The 22,137-nt window shown below is 43.6% G+C and overlaps 1 protein-coding gene across 6 annotated transcripts in view; it reads left to right on the forward strand.

Annotated features, from left to right (window-relative positions):
- The window catches only part of EBF1 (EBF transcription factor 1), a 311,039-nt gene that overhangs the window by 223,727 nt on the left and 65,175 nt on the right, over positions 1 to 22,137 (forward strand). For 4 of the 6 annotated variants that reach the window (XM_067566478.1, XM_067566481.1, XM_067566483.1 and 1 more), the window contains exons 9-10: positions 2,778 to 2,908; positions 10,998 to 11,124. In XM_067566478.1, coding sequence (XP_067422579.1) covers positions 2,778 to 2,908; positions 10,998 to 11,124 — 258 coding nt within the window. Of the gene's footprint in view, positions 1 to 2,774; positions 2,909 to 10,997; positions 11,125 to 22,137 lie in introns of all 6 variants that reach the window. The other 2 variants (XM_067566482.1, XM_067566479.1) reach the window with 1 other exon arrangement.

Consider the following 22,137-nt stretch of genomic DNA (forward strand, 5'->3'; position numbering starts at 1 on the left):
CACATATGTAGAAGTGCTTTGATTAATCAGGGCTCATCGCAACAATTTAGGAAAGCATTTGAGCACCTCTGTAAAGTTCCATTGTCTTTGATAGGGCATCGACTTGTGCTTGAAGTTAAGCACATACTTAAATGTTTGCAGGATCAGAGCCAAACATGTAAAGCAGTGCAAGGAATTCAGCGCCCTTCACTGCTTTACATGTTGAGGATACCCAAAAAAAAAAAATAGTTGTAAGATGAACATGACCCTAAGGACCTGTAGCTGGGTCTCACAACTACAAAAAATACTTTGCATTCATTTTAAAGATGAATTGAATCTGTAACTGAGAAGGCCCCATACTGTTTTGGTTCATGATTTAGGGTCTCAAATAGTTTTTAATACATTGAGTTTTTGGTGTGTCTTCTAGCCTTTAAGAAGAGTAGCTTCTCTTGTTGACACATGGAGAAGATTATGTTTAGGTTTTATTGTGGTGTGCATATCCACCATCAACTTTAAATATTAGGAACTGTGTCATTTGGAATTGATTTTGATTTTTCTTGGTGAAATGATTGGATTTTTTTGAAAGGTTTAGATGACATTTAGGAAGGCAGGTTTGATGGTAAATCCATTGCTGTGAGCTCAGTCACAAGGCAAGCGTTTGGTTTGGGCTCTCCAAAGCTTTCATGCAGTTTTATGCGAGTAACTTGAATCCAAATTAAACATACTGAAGTTACTTCTGTGTGTACGCTGCATTTTCCTGACTGTAATTTTAGGATGTTTCTTTTGTTAGTTCATATAAAAATTAAAGTGCTGCCCACTGCCAAGTTTGGAGCAATGTAATGATTTTTGGCTATGGTTTTTTCATTTTAGCTGGCACGCCCATCATCTTAAGTAATGGAAATGTTTGTGCCTGACACTTACTTTTGTAAGTAGGGGATAGGGTCTGTTTGCATCCCATGTACATCATCTGACACTCTGGAGCTTTTCTGTACCAATCTCCTCAGAAGCATGTACTGCTAGTGGCAATTCAGCAGGTTCGAGTGCTTTCCTTATTTCCACCCCTTGCCCACCCACCCTTCGAGTTGGCTCAAAAGAGTGGTCTTGCTGAGAGCATCAGTTCAACTCCTACCAGCCGCACTTAGTGCATAAATAACATTAATACCTAGTGTTTCTTTAGCACTCTGTGTTAAAAGTGGTTTAAAGCACTCTGCCTGCCACTGTGTTTTATTTATCTGTTTTATTTATTTCCTTTAAGTTTAGAACAAAAAAATACCCGCACGCAAGTTCTGAGCGCTATGGCAATTATTTCAAATTATTCAACCAAATAGGCAGTTCAGTCTGCCCAGCCTTTCTCCTAACATGCAATTCATGATGATCAACTGCTAATGCCCCCATAAGTAGATCTATACGTGCAGATAAAGGACCCCAATCTCAATGAAGCTATGCCAGTTGAGACGGGTGAAATCCTGGCCTCAGTGAGCAAAACTCCCATTTGACTTCAGTGGGGCCAGAATTCTGGCTCCCCCCTCCCCCCCCCCCCATTGAGGATCTGGCCCATGGTTTATTTCTGATGTAGGCTTCTTTTGTAAAACGTATATTTATTGGCGGATAGTTTTTTAAAATAATCCCTCCAGTATAGCTGTTCAAGGAGTATCGGCACAAAGGAAATATTACGTAGAGATATAACGTTTTTTGTCCACACCGGGCCTTAGATTGGAGAACTGAGAGCTCTGCAGGATCAAGTCCTACGCTGCTATTCATCTGAGCCCGTATCTCTGTCCAACTCTGGCTCTTGAGAGTCAGCTACCCCAGGCAAATTGGCAACCCCTATCAGCCTGCATTGACGCTCTAACAGGGAGGGCCTGCTTCTCCTCTAGTTTACATTGTTTTTACAGCAGCATAACTCCATTTGGATTCAGTCCAGTTAACTCCTGATTTACTGCAGTGTACGTGAGGAGAATCCGTCTATAAATACATTGCTGCCCCTTTCTGCCTGCATGTAGTGCTCAGCTCACTTATAAAGTCCTGAGACGGAGGGCCCTGCGAAGTAGAGGCCTCGCTCGCCCTGAGTGCTGACCGCTTTAACTGTCATTGCACTCTCAGCATCCTCACAAGAGGTACTTAGCATACATCGTGCAGGGAAACCGGGATGTGAGAATGGAGGTTTGCAGTGCAGATGTGGCAGGGCACTTTTGCCATCTACAAGTGCATTGCGCACATTTCTTGATTACACAATTTTTGACCTGGTTGCAGATATTTATTTTGACCATTGCCATGGTGTTGTGGCATGGCAGGGCAATCTAACAGTGGAGCAACCTGGATCTAGTTGAAGTGGAATTAAAGTAACATGGAGCTTTTCACCCTTTTTTATTTAACATTTTCCATGGTGTTTATGGTTAGTTTATATTACGATGGACAATAAAGGAAGCTGGATTATCTTTTTTGTTGACTCAAGCACTCAGCATTGAAATATATAATAAAGATAGGAATATATTTTGTTTTCCAGTCTGTCTATGTCCTTCATGCTGCAACTTTCTTCGCTTAGGCTGAAAAAATGTTTATCATCTTGATAGAAACACAAAGACAAAAATTAATGGGCAAAAAAAAAAAAAAAAATCCTCTCCAAAGATCTAATTTGGGGTTGCACGCAAAGGCTGGAAAGAACGAGCTTTCTGGAATCTCCATGTTAGCAGGGGGAAAAGAATGAAACCTTTTTTTCTCCCCCCTCAAATCTTGTGTCATTAAAACCCAGTTCTAACAGCCGAATACTTCTCTTTTTCATGTGTGTTGAAAAGCAGCTACACCATGTATCAAAGCCATCAGTCCGAGTGAAGGATGGACTACAGGAGGTGCCACTGTCATCATCATAGGAGACAATTTCTTTGATGGGTTACAGGTCATATTCGGCACCATGCTGGTCTGGAGTGAGGTAGGTGTTGTCTGAACGTTAATGTCTAATAGCTTTGTCTCGTTTCTAACAGGCCTGTCTTTCTTCTGGGCCCAATGCTAAATCGGTTACAAAGGTTTAGATGTGAATTCCTTCTTTTGCTCCTCCACGTCTGTGCAGACAGGATCACATTTGTGAGTGGTACAAATCTAGTATAGTCAGTGGAGTTGCACCTTCTTACATCAGAGCTGAATTTTAGCCCAATGACTTTTATTTCAAGGAAGAGTAAAGGACACACACTCTTCTCTGTGAAGGGTTCTGCATTTACCATTACTGTGTCTCATGGTCCAGTGAAATACAAATGTGAGAGCACCTGATTTTCAGAGGTGCTGCGTGCCGGCAGCTCCCATTTACTTCAGTGGGAAGATACTGAAGCCCAAAACCTTTGAATAGCAGGTCCTAAACATCAACGGGAGAATTTTCATTTGATATGCTGTACTGTACCCAGTGTGGAAAGTATCCCACCAAACCAAGTCCTTTATACTTCCAAGAGAAGCCTTTCTGTCTCATTTCTGTGTTTTCTTTTACTCTATTCCTTTGCTCATTTGTCTTAATTTCCTTCTCCTTCTCTTCTTCTCTCACTTTATGGGATTTTAATTCTTTTGTTTTCCAAACACCAGTGGAATGTAAAATCACAAGAGATATGAACAAACCAGTCCTGGAACATACAGGCCCGTAGAAATCCATGAAAACCTCCCACTGATTCACTGGTGCCAGGATAGTTCTCCCAGAGTGGTTTGAGCTGTTGTATTCATGAGGCTTTAAAGGCAGCATTGGAAGTTGAACCTCGTAGTCGATATTTACGTGACGTTAGTACGGCAGTAAACATACTGATGTTCGTCACAAACCAGCCTCACTGCATTAGTTACATAAATATGCACCCATTTAGATCATGGTATGATCGTCAAGGTTCCTGGGTAATCAGGTGCAGAGCTGCATTTTGGGATTCCTCAATGAAACTGGATTAAGATAGAAAAGCTTGGAAGAGAGGCTTGCCTTCCCCCTTTCTTTTCAATCCTTAGGATTTAGGGCGTCAGTGCAGGCTGATAGCAAGTGTGAAAAATCAGGACGTGATGTGGGGCGGGTCATAGGCGCCTATATAAGAAAACCCCCCGAATATCAGGACTGTCCCTATAAAATCAGGACATCTGATCACTGTATTGGGACTGTACATTTTAAATATTAAATCAATCTTATAATTTGCTTCAGATCGTACCTTTCGCCCCGGGTGAGTTGTCTCTTACGTATTTGGCAGCCCTCTCCATAGGCAGGGAGCCCTCTCATATTTGTGGTGGACTTCACTTCTCTCTCGCTCACTTTCATCCCCCACCCCCACCCCCACCCCATGGAAGACCGGTGCAGAGGAAAGGATATTACAGCAAAGCAAGACATAATAAATAGGTTCTAGAGGGGTAGCCGTGTTAGTCGGTTTTCAGCAACACAGTGAGAGTTCTGTGGCACCTTAAAGATTAACACATTTATTTGGGCATGAGCTTTCGTGGGCAGAAACCCACTTCGTCAGATGCATGACGTGCATCTGACGAAGTGGGTTTCGTGCATCTAACGAAGTGGGTTTCTGCCCAATAAAGCTTATGCCCGAATAAATTTGTTAGTCTTTAAGGTGCCACAGAACTCTTGTTTGCTTGTTTTTTTTATAATAAATGGGGTCCATCCTGAAGCCCTTATGTAGACCGCACTCCCACTGACTTCAGTGGGAACTTTGCTTGTATTAGGGTCTGCAGGATTGGAGCCATTACAGTTAAAGACTTTTAATGGGAAAGGTGAAGAGGTTCGGAAGGGGAGGATGGTGTAGAGAGGCTGCAGCAGGAACGGTACCTAGGCGTGTCTCTTCCATTTTAAACCCCAGTTCTAGTGATGAACAAAGGCAATTGGTTGGCAGCTTCAAAGCTCAGCGGGTTGAAAGCTGGTGAATCAATTGTTATTGTTGATGGTGGAAAGGCCTTGTCATAAACTCCGACTATGGGAAAATTCACACTGAAAGGAGTTAGTTTTGTTTCTTTGTGAATCTTAGAGAGTGGGTTGTAATTGGGCTTAGAATGGAAATTGTCTTACAGCCTTCACTATAAAATGGTTACTGCAGTTCTGTAGCCTAGAAATGGAATATGAAATCCCAAAGGGAAAAGATATGACTGCTGAAAGAACCAGGAGTCCATTAAAAGCAAACCTGGAAATGCGTGAAGGTAGCTGAATGATCTCTAAATAATTCAGACTACATACAGTATCCACATACGCAAAGCAGGATAAGCCAGCCATTATATCTTCTCCTGTCTAAAAATGTCCATTGGATTTTCAGTACCCAAAGTGAAGGTAGTTATCCAGTAGGAATGTGCTAGCTGCCCGTTACTAGAGGTGGGAACGAAGCTCTTCGGATTTTGGATTGCAAAATCATTGCAAGTTCAAAGCTCAGAGCAGGTTCGGCAGAAGTTTTGCAGATGTGGGGCTAGGTTTGAGCCAAGCTGGTTGGAGTTACGATTTTATTTTCAACGCTGTATGACATGTTTCATTTCACGTGATTTTGCCCCAGAACCAGGTGACGCTTGGTAGTTTCGATCGAGCTGCAGGAAACCCAAAGCAAAACTTGAGTTTTGAGGGGGGGAAAGCAAACCCAGGCAGATGGAAACCCAAGAAACTGTACCCAATCCTGCAAACAGTCCACTCGCTGTGCTCTCCTTAGTGTCACTAAGAGTTCTGATTGCAGTGGGCGTAAGGGATCAGGGCTAATGCTGGGACGAAACACAATTCTGCTGAGCGCTGTAATACTTGTTACACCAGTAAGCTCTTCTCAGGTTTGATATGGGATACACATGCGACGGTTTTGACATGTATTATACTGGCATAGAAAAAGTGGGTAGGACTCCAGCTTGGGACTCAGGACACCTGAGTCCAATTTCATGCTCTGCCACAGACTTCCTGTGTGACCTTGGGCAAATCACTTAGGTGCTTCAATACCTTCAAAAATCTGGCCCTAACTCCTACTGATTTCAGTCACGTGCTTAGATACATTTGAAAATCTGTCTCTTAGTCTCTCGGGGCTCCAGTTCCTCATCTGTGAAATGGGATAGCAACACTGCTTTACTTCACAGGGGTGCTATGAGGATAAATAAACATTAAGGATTGTAAGGTGCTCAGATAGTATTGTCATGAGGGCCACATACATACCTAAGATAGATAGATGTTTACAATACAATTCCCACCACATGTCAGAAGCAAGGTAAAAAGAAAAAAACAGTTAATTTAAATGTTTTTGTTGCTGTCAAGCTGTATGTTATAAATAATTTGAAATGTAAATAATATAGTTTTAATTTATTCAAGCTTAGTATTTGAAATATTCATAGGGTTGAAATGGAGTTGATTATGTTAAAGGAGCAGATTTAAAATGGTTTCCTGAAATACATATTTATTATTTAAACATATATTTTAGTTGTAAACACTCTAACATAATTACAACCTTTCCCAGTTGGTGGAGAACTAAATAAAAACATAATTTGTCACATTAATTTTGTGCAGAAATGCAGCTACCTTAATCCAGTGAGTTCAATTAATCTTTAACTCTCATAGTACTTTATGAAAATTATTTTAAAATGCCATGATCTTTTTAGAGAATAGTGAAATGAGCTATCTAATACTTTTCTCCATGTGATTTAGGTAATTGACACAAAATATTTTGGTATAGTGTGCACACATTGGAACTGGGCAAATGACTCACAACAAATAATCTGTTCAACAAATTTAATCTCTTTCTGTTTGAGAATATTCCTGAATAGACTGATTTGTTACTCATAATTATTCAGTGAATGTTCTTAGTTTCTGGATTGTTGTGAGTATTCAACATCTGAGCTGCTGATTAGACACATGGGTTTTTCTGGCCCCTATTTGGAGGAGTGTAACTTTTGGAATCGGGTTTCAGGGCAAATACTCATGACTATGAATTCAGAATTAGTTTTTTATAAGTATTGTGCAATATTTGCTTAAAATTGACTTTTTTGTTGAAAAATCTCCTGCCCAGGAACATTCCTGCATCCCCACAGGGTCAGCTGGAAACTTGCTTTTTTACTTTGACGCTGAGAAAAGATGGAGAAGCCCTGAAACACCAGCTCCCCTACCCTTGCAGAGCACAGAAGCTAGGACTGATTTTTATGTTGCTGAATCAGATTCTGTGGCCAAGGTTTCCGAAACTAACTATTAATTTTGGGTGCCTTAATTTTGGAGAGCCCAGTTTGAGACCCTTTAATGGTGCCTGGTTTTCAAAAAGTGCCAGGCATTTTCGCCCTCTAAACATCAGGGCTCTTTAAAGCATCTCAGGTTGAGCACCGAAAATCACTAATCGCTTATTAAAATTAGGCCAGTACCTGTGTGCAGACTCTGTAGGGCTTGATGCTGCTCCTATTGAAATCAACCGCAAACTTCCTACTCACTTAAATGGGCCCAAGACTGTGTTTTTTGTCCTCACTTCTGTTTTAATGGTCCTCTTTATACCGAATCCAAATTACATTTCTACCAATTGTCTTCACTTCTGTAACCACAAACCAGTGCTCTCAGAGGCAAAAATAAACTAGTGACTAAACATAATAACATCTCCTTAACTTTATATGATGCCACTTTTTTCTTTTAAGAAAATCACCTGGCACTCTCCATAGTGTGACATGATGCTGCATCACACAAGAATGTCTAGCATATATTAGCAAACCAAAAAAAAGGGGGCTTGTTGTACAAATACAAATCCTCCTGTGCTTTGCATTTTAAAGCACACATACCGCCCTTCTTCTGAAGACCTCTGTATCTCAGGTTCTAGTCCTATCCATTCTGGGTCCCAGCTGACTAAGAGATGATATAAAACAGCTGATGGAGATGCAAAAAAATTAGCCCAGTTTACTTAAATATCCCAAGGGAGAGGAGTCCACTGCTAGGTTGATGTCCAGATCCAGTTCAGACTTCCCCCAAAGTTTGGGGGAGGTGGAAGTTAATGTGGGGTTTTGGGTTGGGTTCCTCTTTGAATCACAGGTTTTAATACTTTGCTCAAGATCTAGTTTGAAAAGAAATAAGTGTCAATGTGGCTGACGTTTAGGGGTTGAATCCTGCACAGACTTGCTTCCTGGAATATCCCCATTATTATGACTAATATTAATGATTTGTCCTACCATTGCACTTAGAGTGCCTGGCTGAGATCAGGCCCTCATTGTGCTAGACATTTTAAATATACATAGATAGTCCCAGTCCTGTAGATCATACAAGGTAGAGAGACAAGACAGAGGAGTGTGAGGGGAATGGAAGCAGGGGTAGAGAGGGGAAGTGATTTGCCCATGGTCACCCAGTAGGTCATTGACATAGCTAGGAATAGGACCCAGGGGTGAAATCCTGGCCCCATTGAAGTCAATGGCAGTTTTGCTATTGATTTGACTGGACCCGGGATTTCATGCTAGGTCTCTGGTGTCCTAGTCCAGGGCCTTATCCATTGGATAACAATGTCTGTCATCACACGGGCTCTCACCAGGCATTTGTCCCACTGAAGTCAATGGAACCATTCATGGTAGTAATACAGTTCCTGCTAGCATTCGCCGGATCAGACCCTTAGACTGCAAGTTGGATTCATAGAGCTAGGCGGCAAATTTTTAAGTGCCATGGAATTCAGTTCTCCCTTCAGTGCTTGTAAGGTGTTTGGTATCCATCAGGGCAGAGAAAGGCGTATTTTGACTGGCTCGTTTCCATTTCTGATCCTTGAATGGAAACTCTCTGAGGCAGGGACTCTCTCCTTTGTTACCTGTCTGTACAGCACCTAGCACAGTGGGCCTCTTCATAGGTACTGTTGTTTTACAAGTAACAATCAATAATAATTCTAATAAGGCAGTTTACTGAACCTTGCTGGAGACACTAAAGACAATTCCTGGCACATCACACAGCATTAACCACTCTTCAGGGTTGTGACATGTTGCAGGCCGCTGTCGAGGACATGGGTTTATAAAACTGAATTAGTTGATCCCTTTTCCTACCCAGGAAGGTCTAGATTAGACAAGAACAAAACATAACCCGAGCGTCCTGGAACATAGGACTTTAGACGTAAGGTTCACCCTTTGAGAATGTGCGGTGACATTTGTGGCTTTAAAAACAATTCAACATATGTACTTCAGAGGACAAAGGAAAACCAAACTTTTGTTTGTTTGTTTGTTTGTAAAGAACCAACCAGCAAACTTGCTGAACTCTTCCCATCTCTCATGATGTAACAACATACCATAAATAGGTCAGGCACTTCTTGGGAACCAGAGAAGATGCATCTTGGAAAAGCCACAAGCTATGTTTAAAGAACACTAAAGTGAGACACACAAGTAAACACTGAGAAATATAGCTAGCTTTTGTCTCATCAGATCAAGCCATCCTGGAGGGGAAAAGGCACAGAATGGTGTGATGGGGTTAGCACATCAGTCTTTATCTTTAAAGTCCTTTAGGCTAAAGGCTATTTTTCTAAAAGATTTTTTCCCCCGAAAATGTCATGTAATTTTTCAAGTGTTGCCAACTCTCCTGCTTTTATCTTGAGTCTTGCAGCACTTGGGGTTTATCTAGATAAACAGTTAATACATGGCAAGCGGGGGTGTAAATCTCCAGTGCACTAGAGTGCTGCAAACTAACTGTCCATGTGGACCATGCAATCACACACTAACCGTTCCCTGGTGTGCTTGGACGACTCTGCTTTGAAACAGCTCCTGATGCAGTAGGTCGCTTAGTCAGTCCTACAGCTGTCATTTTATAGGGCTGTAAGATTTCATGACCTATAATGCATTTGCCCTTATTTAAGTATCATCAGATGATGTCTGAGAATGTACCTCTGATCACCTGCGGGGGTCAGGAAGGAATTTCCCTGCTTAAGCATTGCATCACTAGCCTGGGGAGTTTCAGGTGGGAGGAGATTTGCTTTCCTTGGAAGTGTCAGGTACTAGCCATGGCCGGAGGTAGCATGCTGGGCTTGATGGATGAATGGTTTGGATCTGGTATATTTCTTAGACGTGGCACGACCAGTGTAGGGCAAGCTGTAATAGTTAATGACCCTGATTTGGTACTGCCACGCCAGTGAACAGTTACATCTCTACAAAATGTGGGTAAGAGGCTCCTCAAACAAACTAGTAGCTCGCTGTGCACTCACTTGGTACAGCTGTTAGTGACGGGAGACTCAGAGCCAACACCTTTAAATGTTTGGAGTGGCTCGTGTTTTGCACTGAATCTAAAGTCCTAGTATACGTCACGTTTAATCTTTACCTTCTGTATTGCAGTGGTCTTTGTTCAGACACTTAAAACTCACGCTGACAGCCATTTATGGGGTTGGGAAGGAATTTTCCCCCAGGCAAAAAACGCCCCCCCCCCACCCCCGCCCCCCGCCACCCCCAAGTCCCTGCCATTCTCTGCAGCCTGGGGCATGGATTGCTTGCTAGGATAGTCTGGATATTTCTCACTAAACCAATTCTCTGCCATAGCAGGGGCCTGGGTATTAGTGCAGCGTGGGTGCTTCTCTGCCAGTGGCACACAATAATTTACCTCTCTGAAGGCTGTGATCCTTGAGTCTAATCCAGGTGATGGGGCTCAATGCCGGGGTAAGAGGGTGGAGTTTAGTAGCCTGGGACGTGCAGGAGGTCAGAATGGATGATCTGGTGGTTCCTTTTGACTTTAAACTCTGTGGCTTTGTGACTCTATTTAACCAATCGTCCTATTGTAAAGGCTGCTTGTTGATGCTAGGGCTTGACCTGGGCCATGCCATGACCCCTGCGTATAAAACCGGCATCCCTTACATGCTAGGTACGCTCACTGCATTCAGCCAGGCTAGGAAACATGTGCCTGCCGTGTGTGAAAACAGAGATGATGTTGTTTTGGCTGAGAAGGAGAACACTTGTAAATATTGGTGTCACTGGCTTTTATGTGGGTTACATCAAGACTGTATTCAAACACTGACAGGTTAATTACATGTTTCAAAGCTTTGTTTACTGAGAGCTAAGAAGAAAGTGTTGTTGGAGAAGAATTCTGCATCTAACTGTGCTTTTTTCCTCCCCCTCCCAATGGTTTCTTCTAGCTGATTACCCCTCATGCAATCCGAGTTCAGACGCCTCCCCGACACATCCCTGGCGTGGTAGAAGTCACATTGTCTTACAAGTCTAAGCAGTTCTGTAAGGGAACCCCTGGAAGATTCATTTACACAGGTAAGCGTGCGTTCGTATGAGTTACAAATAGCGCAGGCGGGTCTCCGCCACTCGATAGGATGCTGTTGTCAGTCATTAAAAGCTGCACTGTGTTTTACCGTTCTGGCTGAGTATATTTGCTTCTGTCTCCTCCCGGAAGAGGGAATGAAAGTAGAAGGAGACTAAGGAGAGTAGCAGGTACTCACATATCATGGTGATGAGCGCTGTATCCGTGCCTAGACAGACAAACAGGGAGAGTGCGAGGGCAAAAACATCAGAAGGCAGGTAGCGCATCCCACCCAGGAGTCTGCCTACACTACAGAGAGAACTCTGTTAAACGCAAGCCGAATCTGATATCCTCATCTGATGCAGAGACTGCAGCACAGCCCATGGTGTCCACACCTCAGCAATTTTCCCAGCAGAAGCATGTTGGCCTGCCCACACCTACCATGCTGCACCACTGTGTTTGTCTCTGCATTCTAGGAGATCTGGGCAGCCACCCCACGCTACCTCGGCTGCTGTTGCCAGGGTTAGAGAATGGAAATGCGCTCGTGCTGAATTTTAGTGCATTCCGGGATACTCCTGACTCCGGGACTCTGTGTGGAAGACTGGCTAAGCTGGTTTTGAAAAATAAAATATTCTAAATGTTAACCTGAACACAGCACAAATAAAACAATAAAATATAAGGAAACATTCTTAAAAAATGGAACAATTTAATGTCATATCAGGCAGTTACCTACTTTTGGACAGAAAGGCCAACCTATGACTCTTTCCTATTGGAATGATATTATTAGAGGCAGAGATAAAGGTGGGTGAGGTACTATCTTTTATTGGACGAATTTCTGCTGGTGAAAGAGACAAGCTTTCGAGCTGCACAGATCTCTTCTTCAGGTCTGGGAAAGGTACTCACCGCGTCGTAAATAAATACTAAATACAAGGTTGTGACACTCTGATTACCTTTCCCTTTGTGCTGTGTTCGGGTTAACATTTAAAATGTTTTATTTTTCGTTCAGTAAATGAAAGAGATGGAAAACTAAGTAAAAATTACTAAGTAATTCAAAGGCATGGAGTGGAAGATTCTGTTAATTCTGTTAATTTATTATACAGATATAATAAAAATATGATAAATTCTATTCTGACTGACATTTTACCTCACATAGTCTTTGCTTCTGTGCCCTTTTATTGACTGCTTGAACTGAAAACTGGCGTCCTTTTTTCAAAAGGAAACCCCCTCCCGCCCCCCCAAAAAAAGAAAAACCCTAAACTAAAATAAAAATAATTAATGCATTCTGACCTTCCGAAATGCCTTCCAGGCCTTTAAACAAAATGCAGGTTCAGTGCATACCTGCCAATTAGTTTTAGTTAATTGAAAATTATAGGATTGACCCAAGAGGAAAATTTTGTTTGCACTCCAATCACTTTTACAAATTAAGGAAAATTACCACAATTTTGTTTAGCTAAGGTTTCACACTGAGTTCACGAAATTAGCTCAGCCATCCCAAGAAAGTCAGCACTTTGTTAGTGAGCAGTCGGGGGGGGAAAAAGTCTATGGTATGTACAAACGAAGCATAGAAAAAGCAATGATGCTTTCTAAAACTAGGCCAAGTGTTTTTAATTAGGATTATTGGTTCATTGTACATTTTGAAGAACAATCAAACTAGCAGATTAGCTGTTTCTTTTAAAGCTAGACTTTCTTGCCATTCATTTTTCCCATGAGAACTACTTGTAACTCCTACATAGCACTATTTTTTTTATTTTATTTTTTTTACAAGACTCATTATGGGCCTACAGGAAATGGACCAATTGGAAGTTCTGTAACATTCCACAGCATCATTCCAATAGATGGGAGTTTTCCACAATGTTCTTCAGTGAACTCAGTGTTCTAGTACATATTACAAAACCACGGAGGCCAAATGTTTTCTCGGAGGAGTATGGCCTCTGTTTTTGGCCAGAAACATTTCGGCATCACTTTCTGCTTACTTACTCCACTCCTGAGAACAGAAAAAGGGGAGAGAAGGAAAGTAGGGGGGCAGGAAGAAAGGAAAGGAAAGAAATTGGGGCTCGTGCACGTTATGGGAATCAATCAGGCGTGGCTTCCTTTCTAGTGAGAATGTCCCGGCACGTTAATGACCCTATTTTGTGGTCAGCTCTCATTTAGAAGAAATTATTTTTAATCAGTGTTCAAGAAAATATCCCCTCAAGCCACCTGGTTATAAACTGCTTTTTTTTTTCTTACTGTTAAGTACTTAAGTTTTCAGAAGAAAATACCAAGTGACCTATTAATTTTAGCCTTCTCACCCTCTTTAACTACAAACAACTTAGTAACATGATCTCTGAGTCCATGTGCCATCTGGGATACATGGACATACATCCATATGGAGAAATCCTAGCTTGTAAAAGTCATTTAGAAAGAAATAAACCCATGTTGACTGTGCTTACAGGGAAATGCACTTCTTTCTGTTCTATCTGTGTCAGAAGCAAACACTTAAAAGAGCAATTACTGCTCAGATTTCAGGGTTTGACGTTCCCAAAAAGATATTGTTTATTAGGAATTGATTTGTAGAAAATACAAAAGCTCACCCATCTTACAAGTAAACCATCAGGTTCTAAATGATGATTTTATATCCACTCTACGCAGAGGACAATCCAGACCAATTAAGAAACTGAGAGAACCATCCTATGACTCAGAGTTTCTGGTCAGCACCTTCTCTCTATAGATCTTTCAATGCACTTTGCAAACATTAATTAATAAAGTGCGACATGAGACTTAATGAGGTAGGTGGAAATCATTATCCTCATTTCACAAGTGGGAAACTGGGGTTCAGGCAGAAATCAAATAAGGGCCCAAAGCCCTCCATAATGTATCAAGGTGACTCAGGAAGTATATGGTTGAGGATGAAAATTTATACTAACTGGTAATATAGAGATGGGCCTGTGATTTTTCTTTTTTCTTGCTTTAAAAATGAATGCATCACAGGCAGTGTGCTTTTCACAGATGGATTGCTCAATGAATGGTGCTATTAATCCTTGTGATTTATACATACTGAGACTTTACTGGGACTCCATGGGTGTACATGAAAGCAGAGATTCACTCACTGTATACTGTAAAGGGCGTATGGAAGGCCCATGAATGTGAATTACTCTTTGTCTCCTACCGACTGCTCAGTTTGTTTCACTTTTGCAGCTTTTGTTTCCAAACTGTCTCCTAGAGCAAAGGACTGTGAGTCCGGAGCCGTGAGTTCTGTTTGTGGCTTTGTTATGGAGCGTCTGTCTTGACTGCAGACTTAACTTGGGTTCTCACTCATCTGTTGTCCTTAACTTCCTTCCCATCCAAACACAAACTCTCCCGCCTGAGTTTGGTGGTGACACACACGAGGGAGGCTGAGTAACCTAGTGGTCAGAACAGGAGTGTGGCCTACTAGTCAGAGCAGAATCAGTGGGTGGAGCCAGAGGTGTGCTCAGGGGACAAGCCAATGGTTGGAGCCAGGAGTTCAGAGGCAGGCAGGGACCACCAGGCATGGATTGGAGCATGGGCTGGTGCAGGAAGCAGGGCTGGAGCAGCTGTGGGCATGGAACTCATTGAGCAGCCACTGGGCTGATGTTGCTACAAGGCTTATGTGGTGATCTGCTGGCTCTTCTGTCCAGTCAGGGAGCACAGCCAGGGACCGAGGAGTTTTTGGGCCCAGCCGAGTTCATTGGGCTGCCAGGCGACCAAGCCCGCTGGCGGTGCTTTAAAACCAGCCCACTCTGCAGTAAAGCTGCAGGCTAACCCACCCCGGTTCTGGTAGTCCTCCAGTGTCTTTCCACAGTTCTCCCTGTGCACCCACAAGGACTCTCCCTGGGAAAGAATCCTAGAATAGCTCAGCTTAGTGTAGCGCAGGGAATCATAGGCTATGCCTCGAGAAGTCCTGACGAGACACCCGGGCGAGTCCAGCACCAGCAAGGATACGATAATGTGGGTATGACTTTGCAGTGTGGTCCCTCACGCCCCGGCTAGGCTAATCTAGATGCTCCACACCAAGTATCAATCGGCTGTGTTCACTTTGCGGTAATGACATATCCTGGCTGGCTATGTGCTTTTGGTTAAGTCACGTAACCTCCCCTTGCTTCCTCTCCCCGCTCTGTAAAATGGGTATAGGAAAACATTAGCGAAGGGCCGAGTCTTGACTCATAAAGCTCTTTGAGGCCTTTGGATGAGCCGTGCTACATAAGGGATGACATCACAAAGGTCAAGGTGTGCTCACAGATGAGCTGGCGAGCTGCCTGTGTCATTGTGAGGTTACACTTCTGTAGAGGTGGCTTTCCATTCAACCGATTCCTCTGGAGGAGAAAGATCCTTGTGCAGTTATCCCTCCCGCACTCTCACCTTTGCTGGTTGCTTGGTTCTGAAGCCACTTAACACTGTGGGCTACCAGACATAGCATCACAGACCACTGACGATCTGTGAGCCAGGGCCAGAATTTTCAGAAGTGGCCTGATTTTGGGTGCCTCCGTTCTAGGGTGTCTAGCTCCAAACACTTTGCAAGGTTTGATTATCTGAAAATGTGGGGCCAACCTCCCTTTGTAAATCAGGCCCCTGTACGGTTCTCATATCAGGCACCCCTAAAATTGAGACCCCCCTAAAATCACTGTTAGTTTTTAAAAAACTTGGCCCATGGCTTTAGAACCACAGATTTCAGATGTTTCACGGATACGTGAAGATTTGCCGGGGGAAGGGAGGGACCATACACAACAACTTCTCCAAAGCTTCTTAACTTTCAAGCCTGGTAGACTTGGTGGAGACCTTTGCAAGAAAACTTTGCTGCTCTCGAGGAGGTGCCAGCGACTGTGTCATGCTCAAAAGATACATAATCAAGGAAGCCATCGGCTTTCAGAAAAAAAGGGTTCTGGAGTTTGTTGACTTTAAAAAAAGAAGAAGACGGTACTAAGAGACAGACTGGCTGCCAGGATCCTCTTGTAGCCCCCTGGCGCCTTTGCTTTGATTCCTTGGGAAGGGAGCGTGACTTTATACCGGCTATCCTTGGCCATACTGTTTGTCTGCTAGTTACTGAAACTCGGTAAGGCCAAGCAGCCGTTGTTCTCATCGTCAGTAACGCGCAGCCTTATTTGTTTGCCTCACCATGGCTGTTTATTATTCAATCATGAGCAGGTACCTAGCTGATTAGTATAAATGAGGAGAGAAGGCCATCACCAACAGAACAAGAAAAATAATAGGAAGGCTGGCATTGTCACTGCAGTCCCGGGTTTCACTCTGATGTGCTTGTTAAATTCTTCCCCCTTTCCCCCCCCAGCGATAGGATGTCCCTTGCTCTGAAATGCCTTGCCTATAAAATGCCTCTCCTTCCCTGAGAAGTGACTGGATGGGAGATCTTGTAGCTAACACATGAATACCATTTGTTTTTAACCCCAAACTGTATCTGCATTTGACAAATATCGATGGGATGACAGAATAAAAGAGGAGCGACCGGGCCTGTGTTAAACATTCAGGTGCTAACTACCATGGAGGAACTAAACTAAACCCACAAATGCAAAGGAATGCAGAGCTGCGGGTAAAAACCAGAGCTGATGTGGAAAGTGAAGACAAGTAAGCACTGCCGTGTAGGTTAAACCATCGTGTGCTGATTTCCATACATAAGACGCTGTTGATCTCACAGGGGTTCTGCTGAGGGCCAGGGTGGACCATCTCCCTCAACTGTAGTGGTATCAGGAATGGAGCACTAAATCCATGCAAACGTAGCTCTGCGTTGGTGAATTTTGCTTTTAAAATTGCTTTGAAATTTGCTTTTAATGTTTATAAAAAGAAATTGAAAACCCTTATGAACACGTTTTAAATATTGCCGAATTATATATTCAACCGATTTACGCCATCCACTCATTATGCAAATTGTTAATTTACATAATAAGAATACCTTGCCAGGAGAGTGTAGGAAGACCCTGAGTCTGCAGTAAGCTCTGGGTAGGCAAAGTTTATTTGGGGATCTGGGTCTCTGATGCCATTACTTATTCAGAGAACATTGAATTATGAATAGATAGAACTAATTCAGTGGCTACTGTCTGCTGTGTCAAGTGCTGCTAGAGTGTCCCAGGCAGTGATTGGGTCTATCACAACTGATTTCTTTTCCCATATCCAATATAAACCTGTGTGTGGAGTAAATAAGGCCTATCTACGTACGTGGGCCATCCTTGCCCTAGTAAAAGAGCATCTCGCAATCCTTAATGAATGTTATCCCCACAACAGCTTTGCCTGGTAGCCAACTGTTTTCCCCAGTGGGAACTGAGGTACAGGGTGGAGTAAGTGACTTGCCCAAGGTCACATGGGAAGTCTGTGGCTGAACTAGGAACCCTGTTTGCTTGAATTGCTAGGTCAGCGTCCTATCGTCCGGGCCACCTTTCCTGCCCTTGTCAGTGTAGATGTCACATCTGCGTGCTATACCAAACCTACTGGATAACCCAACCTTTTGAAATGATCAGTGAACATCCTCCTCCCAGTAAAATGATGGCTGAACAATCTGCCCAACAAAGTAACTCCAGCATTTATTACTTGTTTTGTTATTTTATGTTTCTTAGGACTTCGGCAGTGGTGCTTGATAGGGTTATGGGAAGGAGTGTGGACTGCAGAAATTCAGAACAGGTCGCAGGGATGGATGACAGGGAAGGGGGTAGTTAGACAGAGAGGAGGTAACCTGGAAAATCCCTGTGGTATGCTAATATGATCACTGACACCGAGTACCCCTGGCTTTGTTAAAGCCTGTCAGCGCTACAATGCACTACAAAAAATACAATCATTGGAAGTATGCAGGGTACCTGTAAGACATCTGCAGAGTGAAAGCAATTACAGCTATGGTCAGAATAAAGCTGGCTGTGAAGGAAACATATTAGTATGTACACACTTTCCAAGAAATACGACTTTTATTTGCTAGTTAAAAGGGAGTACAGTCAGTGTCTGTGCAGCAAAGGGGAGTCCGGTCATTAAACAGAATATGTTCTCTGATATTACAAGTCTAAATAGGCACTAGGACTTATTCACAACTGTGGCTTTTTTCTGCCTGCCCTGAGTTAATAAGTGATAAGGCAAGACGAGAAATAAATCACTGAAATCCATGTCCAAAGAAAACATATTGACTACAGCCAGCAAATAACAACCCATAGCCAATGGTCCCATTCATCATTCATGTAATAGGGATATAAAGTATTTTCTACCTATGAAACCATGGAGTGGGAAAAAGGCTGATAAGCTCCAATCTAAGCTGTGTGATTTGATGATTAAAGGACATGAACGATTTGTCACATGCCTTTAATCTTTAAGATGTGTTGCCATTTCTAAACTATAAATTTGTGTAAAGGATTAGAAAGCTATTAACAATAAAGGTATAAACTAGACTTTATAAGTATGTCTGCAATTGTCATGCAACCCTACACGCTGGTGGAACCCTGCCCTGTTTAATGTGATACAGGGTAGTTAGTTATCTGACCTTCAAACCAATAAAACATGTTGTGCTTTTCCAGTTCTAGAGTTACTCCATGACAAGTTAAGCCACTGGGTTCACAACAATATGTATTGTAAATTCCTTCCTTTATTCCAAAACAAAGCCTTTCATTTTCATCCCTTGCTTCAAAACTCTTTTATATCAGATTGAAATTATTAATCTTTTCTATTCTGTTATGATTTGGTTACTGCTTATTCCCCCTTCTACAAATGTGGTCAATAAAACAAGGACCTGAGGTGCACAATAAAAAGCCTGCATCATTTTTAAGGTGTTTCTGGATTTCTACAGGACTTCACTGATCAGTTTCTTAACGTTTGGATCTCCAAGTGGCAGGTGTACATTGTATAAAGAAGCTGCTATCGTTCTGATGAGGCAAAACACCAAGACCCCGACAACTTGTGGTAATTAAATATTTCATAGCCCTCTTCAGAAAAGTAGAGATGTGGTGCATAGATCCTGCCTATCTAATCCCCTGCAATTTCAGTTGGACTCGGCGTAGTCTCCGTGCTGTGAACGAGTTGCTCTGTTTCACCCAGCTTTGTATGTGGACGAAGTGAATCCTGCAAACTCTGGGCCAGACTGTTGAGATTGATATTGAGAGAGAGAGAGAGAGAGTGCGTGTGCGCGCGCAAAGGCTGTTTTGCTGCCCAGGATTCATAGATATCCAGGCTGTGTGTATACTGAGGAGTTTGCCTGGCTTCCAGCAGGGGGAACAGAACATTGATACTCGGTGCCATAAGTGTTTGCAGTCCATGTGATGACAGACGAGTGGTTTATCTCTTGCCTGTGTGATATATTCTATCATCTACTGGGTGTGCATCTGTATATGTGATGGCTGCCCTCTGGGCCCACAACTGGGATTGACCCGGGGACCCGCAAAATTAAAAGCAGACGGCGCAAGAGCTTGAACCAAAGAGCCAGACACCGTAGCTAGGGCTTGTGACAGACTCCCCTGCTCTGTGAAGAAAGGTGTTTCGGCTTTGTTTCTAAGAGCGGCTGGTGGAGCCAAGAGCTGGGCCCTCTTTAAACGAAGCGTGAGCTGAGTCTTTTATTATTTCTGGCCCGTGTCTATAATAGACCAGTGAAGCAGGGCACAGCCTCCTTAAGCTGGAGACACAATAAAAGAGCCTTGCAATCTGATCAAGTGAGAGCCCTGGAAGAAAAGTGCCCGTGGGAAGGGATCCCAGAGTGAGCTCATTTAAATGTTCAACCAATCGGGGAAGCTGGGCCGGTTTCACCTGACATGGCTGCTGATTCTCAAACAGAGGGGCGGTTGGAGGGTGCAAAGCTATCCCCCAGGGCTGAATCCCGGGTTTCCAGGTGTTATGCCTACCTGAGGTAGGGTTGTAAGTTGCAATTATATTTACCTCTTCCGTTGGAACGTTACCAGAGCCCTTCGGCTAGGTTTGTTTTGTGTGTGTGTGTAGAATCCACTTTGATTTTGTTGAGCATTTCCTCTGGTAATGTCAGTTAAATCCTAAAGGCCAAGTTATGCCTAACCCTGCCTTGGCAGGAAGGGGCGAGGAGCTAGGGAGCTGCTTTCTCCCCCTGCACACTGACACAGCAGGCAGGCAGGATTTGGCTACAAACAATAGGGGTGCCAGGACACTGCCGGCTTGAGAAAGCTGCCGCACCTGTATCCTGGGGCAGGCAGGGGATGGGAGAAGTGAGCAAGGGCCCCCCGTCTCCTCTTTATCCCGGCGAGTCTATGGGATTTAAGCACATGCAAAGCTTAAGTGCTTTGTGGAACAGGGGCCTAAATTGGCCGCCCGGTCTGCTGCTCACCACACTTCTGCTCCACCCCAGAAGACATCATGCCTGACAGAGTCCACTCTGCCGCCTCCCTCTGCGTGGCACTGCCTTGTAGGAGGGACAGTTTAGCCCACCGGTTCCCAACCTTTTTGGCTCGAGGACCACAAATGTCGTTTTTACATCCCTGAAGGGCCGCCAGGCTGTCGCCTTGTCAACAGTGTATTGACGTCTACACCGTTGAGGACTGCAAATCACTCCGTGTTTAAAGGAAACGTCTTGATGCTACTGTGCTCATTTTTACATTCCCTATTTTACACCTGCAAACGACTCGCAGGGTGTCACGCACTCACAGACGAAGCACTGGTGTAGATCAGTGACTGTCACTGCACACTGACGCACATGGCCTGGCAGCTAAGGCACGGTGGGTCACCTGCTAAGTGCAGGCCAAACCGGAAGGCACTCGATTTTAGAGTCCTGCCCCTCCTCGGGCGTGGTGGGTCCTGGCTGCTCTGCTAGCAGCCCCCTACCATCCCCCTGGCTCCAGCAGGGAAACTGCCCACGTCCTATAGCCCCATGTGCTCCACCTGGGTCCCTAGGCAGTGGCTCCCTTCTGCAGCCAGTGGGAGGGAGCGGCGGGACACTTTGAAAGCCCCCGCAGACCGCATTTGGCCTCCGGGCCATGGTTTGGGAACCACTGGTTTAGCCCATGTCTACACTGTTTTTGGCTGCACTGTGTTTCATCTCAGTGCTTACTCTGGTTCTTCACCAGCCCGGTTCCAGTGACTCCCATTCTCACGTTTCCCTTCCCTGGCCTATTTTCTGTACCACTCCTGCCTTTGTTGCCCCTGCTCCAATCTCTTAAGAATCCCTGTAGAGAGAGGCATGCAGTGCATCTGAAGGCACCTCCGGTCCTGGGAATTCCCAGGGCACATGGAGAACCTGCCGATCTCAGTACAGTGGGACTACTCTCTCCTTGATATGCTTGATATGCATAACCCATTTATGTTAGTGATAATATATGCGCCCTGAGAGCAAAATAACTTACGTTTATCTAGCCTGCCATATACTGTACATACTATATATATAGCATCTTTCAACATAAAGGACTGAAACGTTGTTTTGTTTTCCACAAAAATAACTTTTTTTTTTTTTGCATTTGTTTTCTATTAGAAGTTCTCACATCCTGTCTAGGCTGGAAGATGTTGTGATGGCTTGGAGGGCTGCTATGTTCATGACACCACATGAGCCAAGAAAGTGAATCTTGAACAACTGAGAGGGGAAGGGAATTTTAGCCAAACGCACTGGGTTTTGTTTGTTATTCTTTACTTGTATTTAACTTTAATGCTTAGCTAACATTTGGGAGAAAGGAAGCTTTTGTTAAAGATTTAATACCTCCAATGTTAGAGCTCTGAGTAAACATCCCTGAGAACTCCCAGCGGTTCTCCAGCAAAACCTGTTATTCCACACACAAGCTGAAAAATACAGTCCATCTCCAGCCTTCTTTTTCCACCATAAATAAAAAAGAAAGCCCAAGACCAATTTTTTAAAATCCCTGGCAGGTCACCTTGTAACCAAATGAAATACGAACTGTACAAAGAAGTCACTTCACCGTCGACTGAAACATGCCACTTGCGTAGCAGCATTCAGTAGCATGTACATGTGTGGTCACAGTTCCGTCAGACGTTCTGCAGTAAAATACAGTGATATGAGGCCATCATCACTTAACTATGTCTTGAAATGTAGGAGGATCCTTTTTTCAACAGGGTCGGGCAACAGCAATGGCGTTACTTTGCCT

This window comes from Emydura macquarii, unplaced genomic scaffold (assembly GCF_026122565.2).
Source record: "Emydura macquarii macquarii isolate MOO-44397 ecotype Brisbane River unplaced genomic scaffold, CSIRO-AGI_Emac_v2 contig_2768, whole genome shotgun sequence".
In the NCBI taxonomy this organism is placed as follows: domain Eukaryota; kingdom Metazoa; phylum Chordata; order Testudines; family Chelidae; genus Emydura; species Emydura macquarii.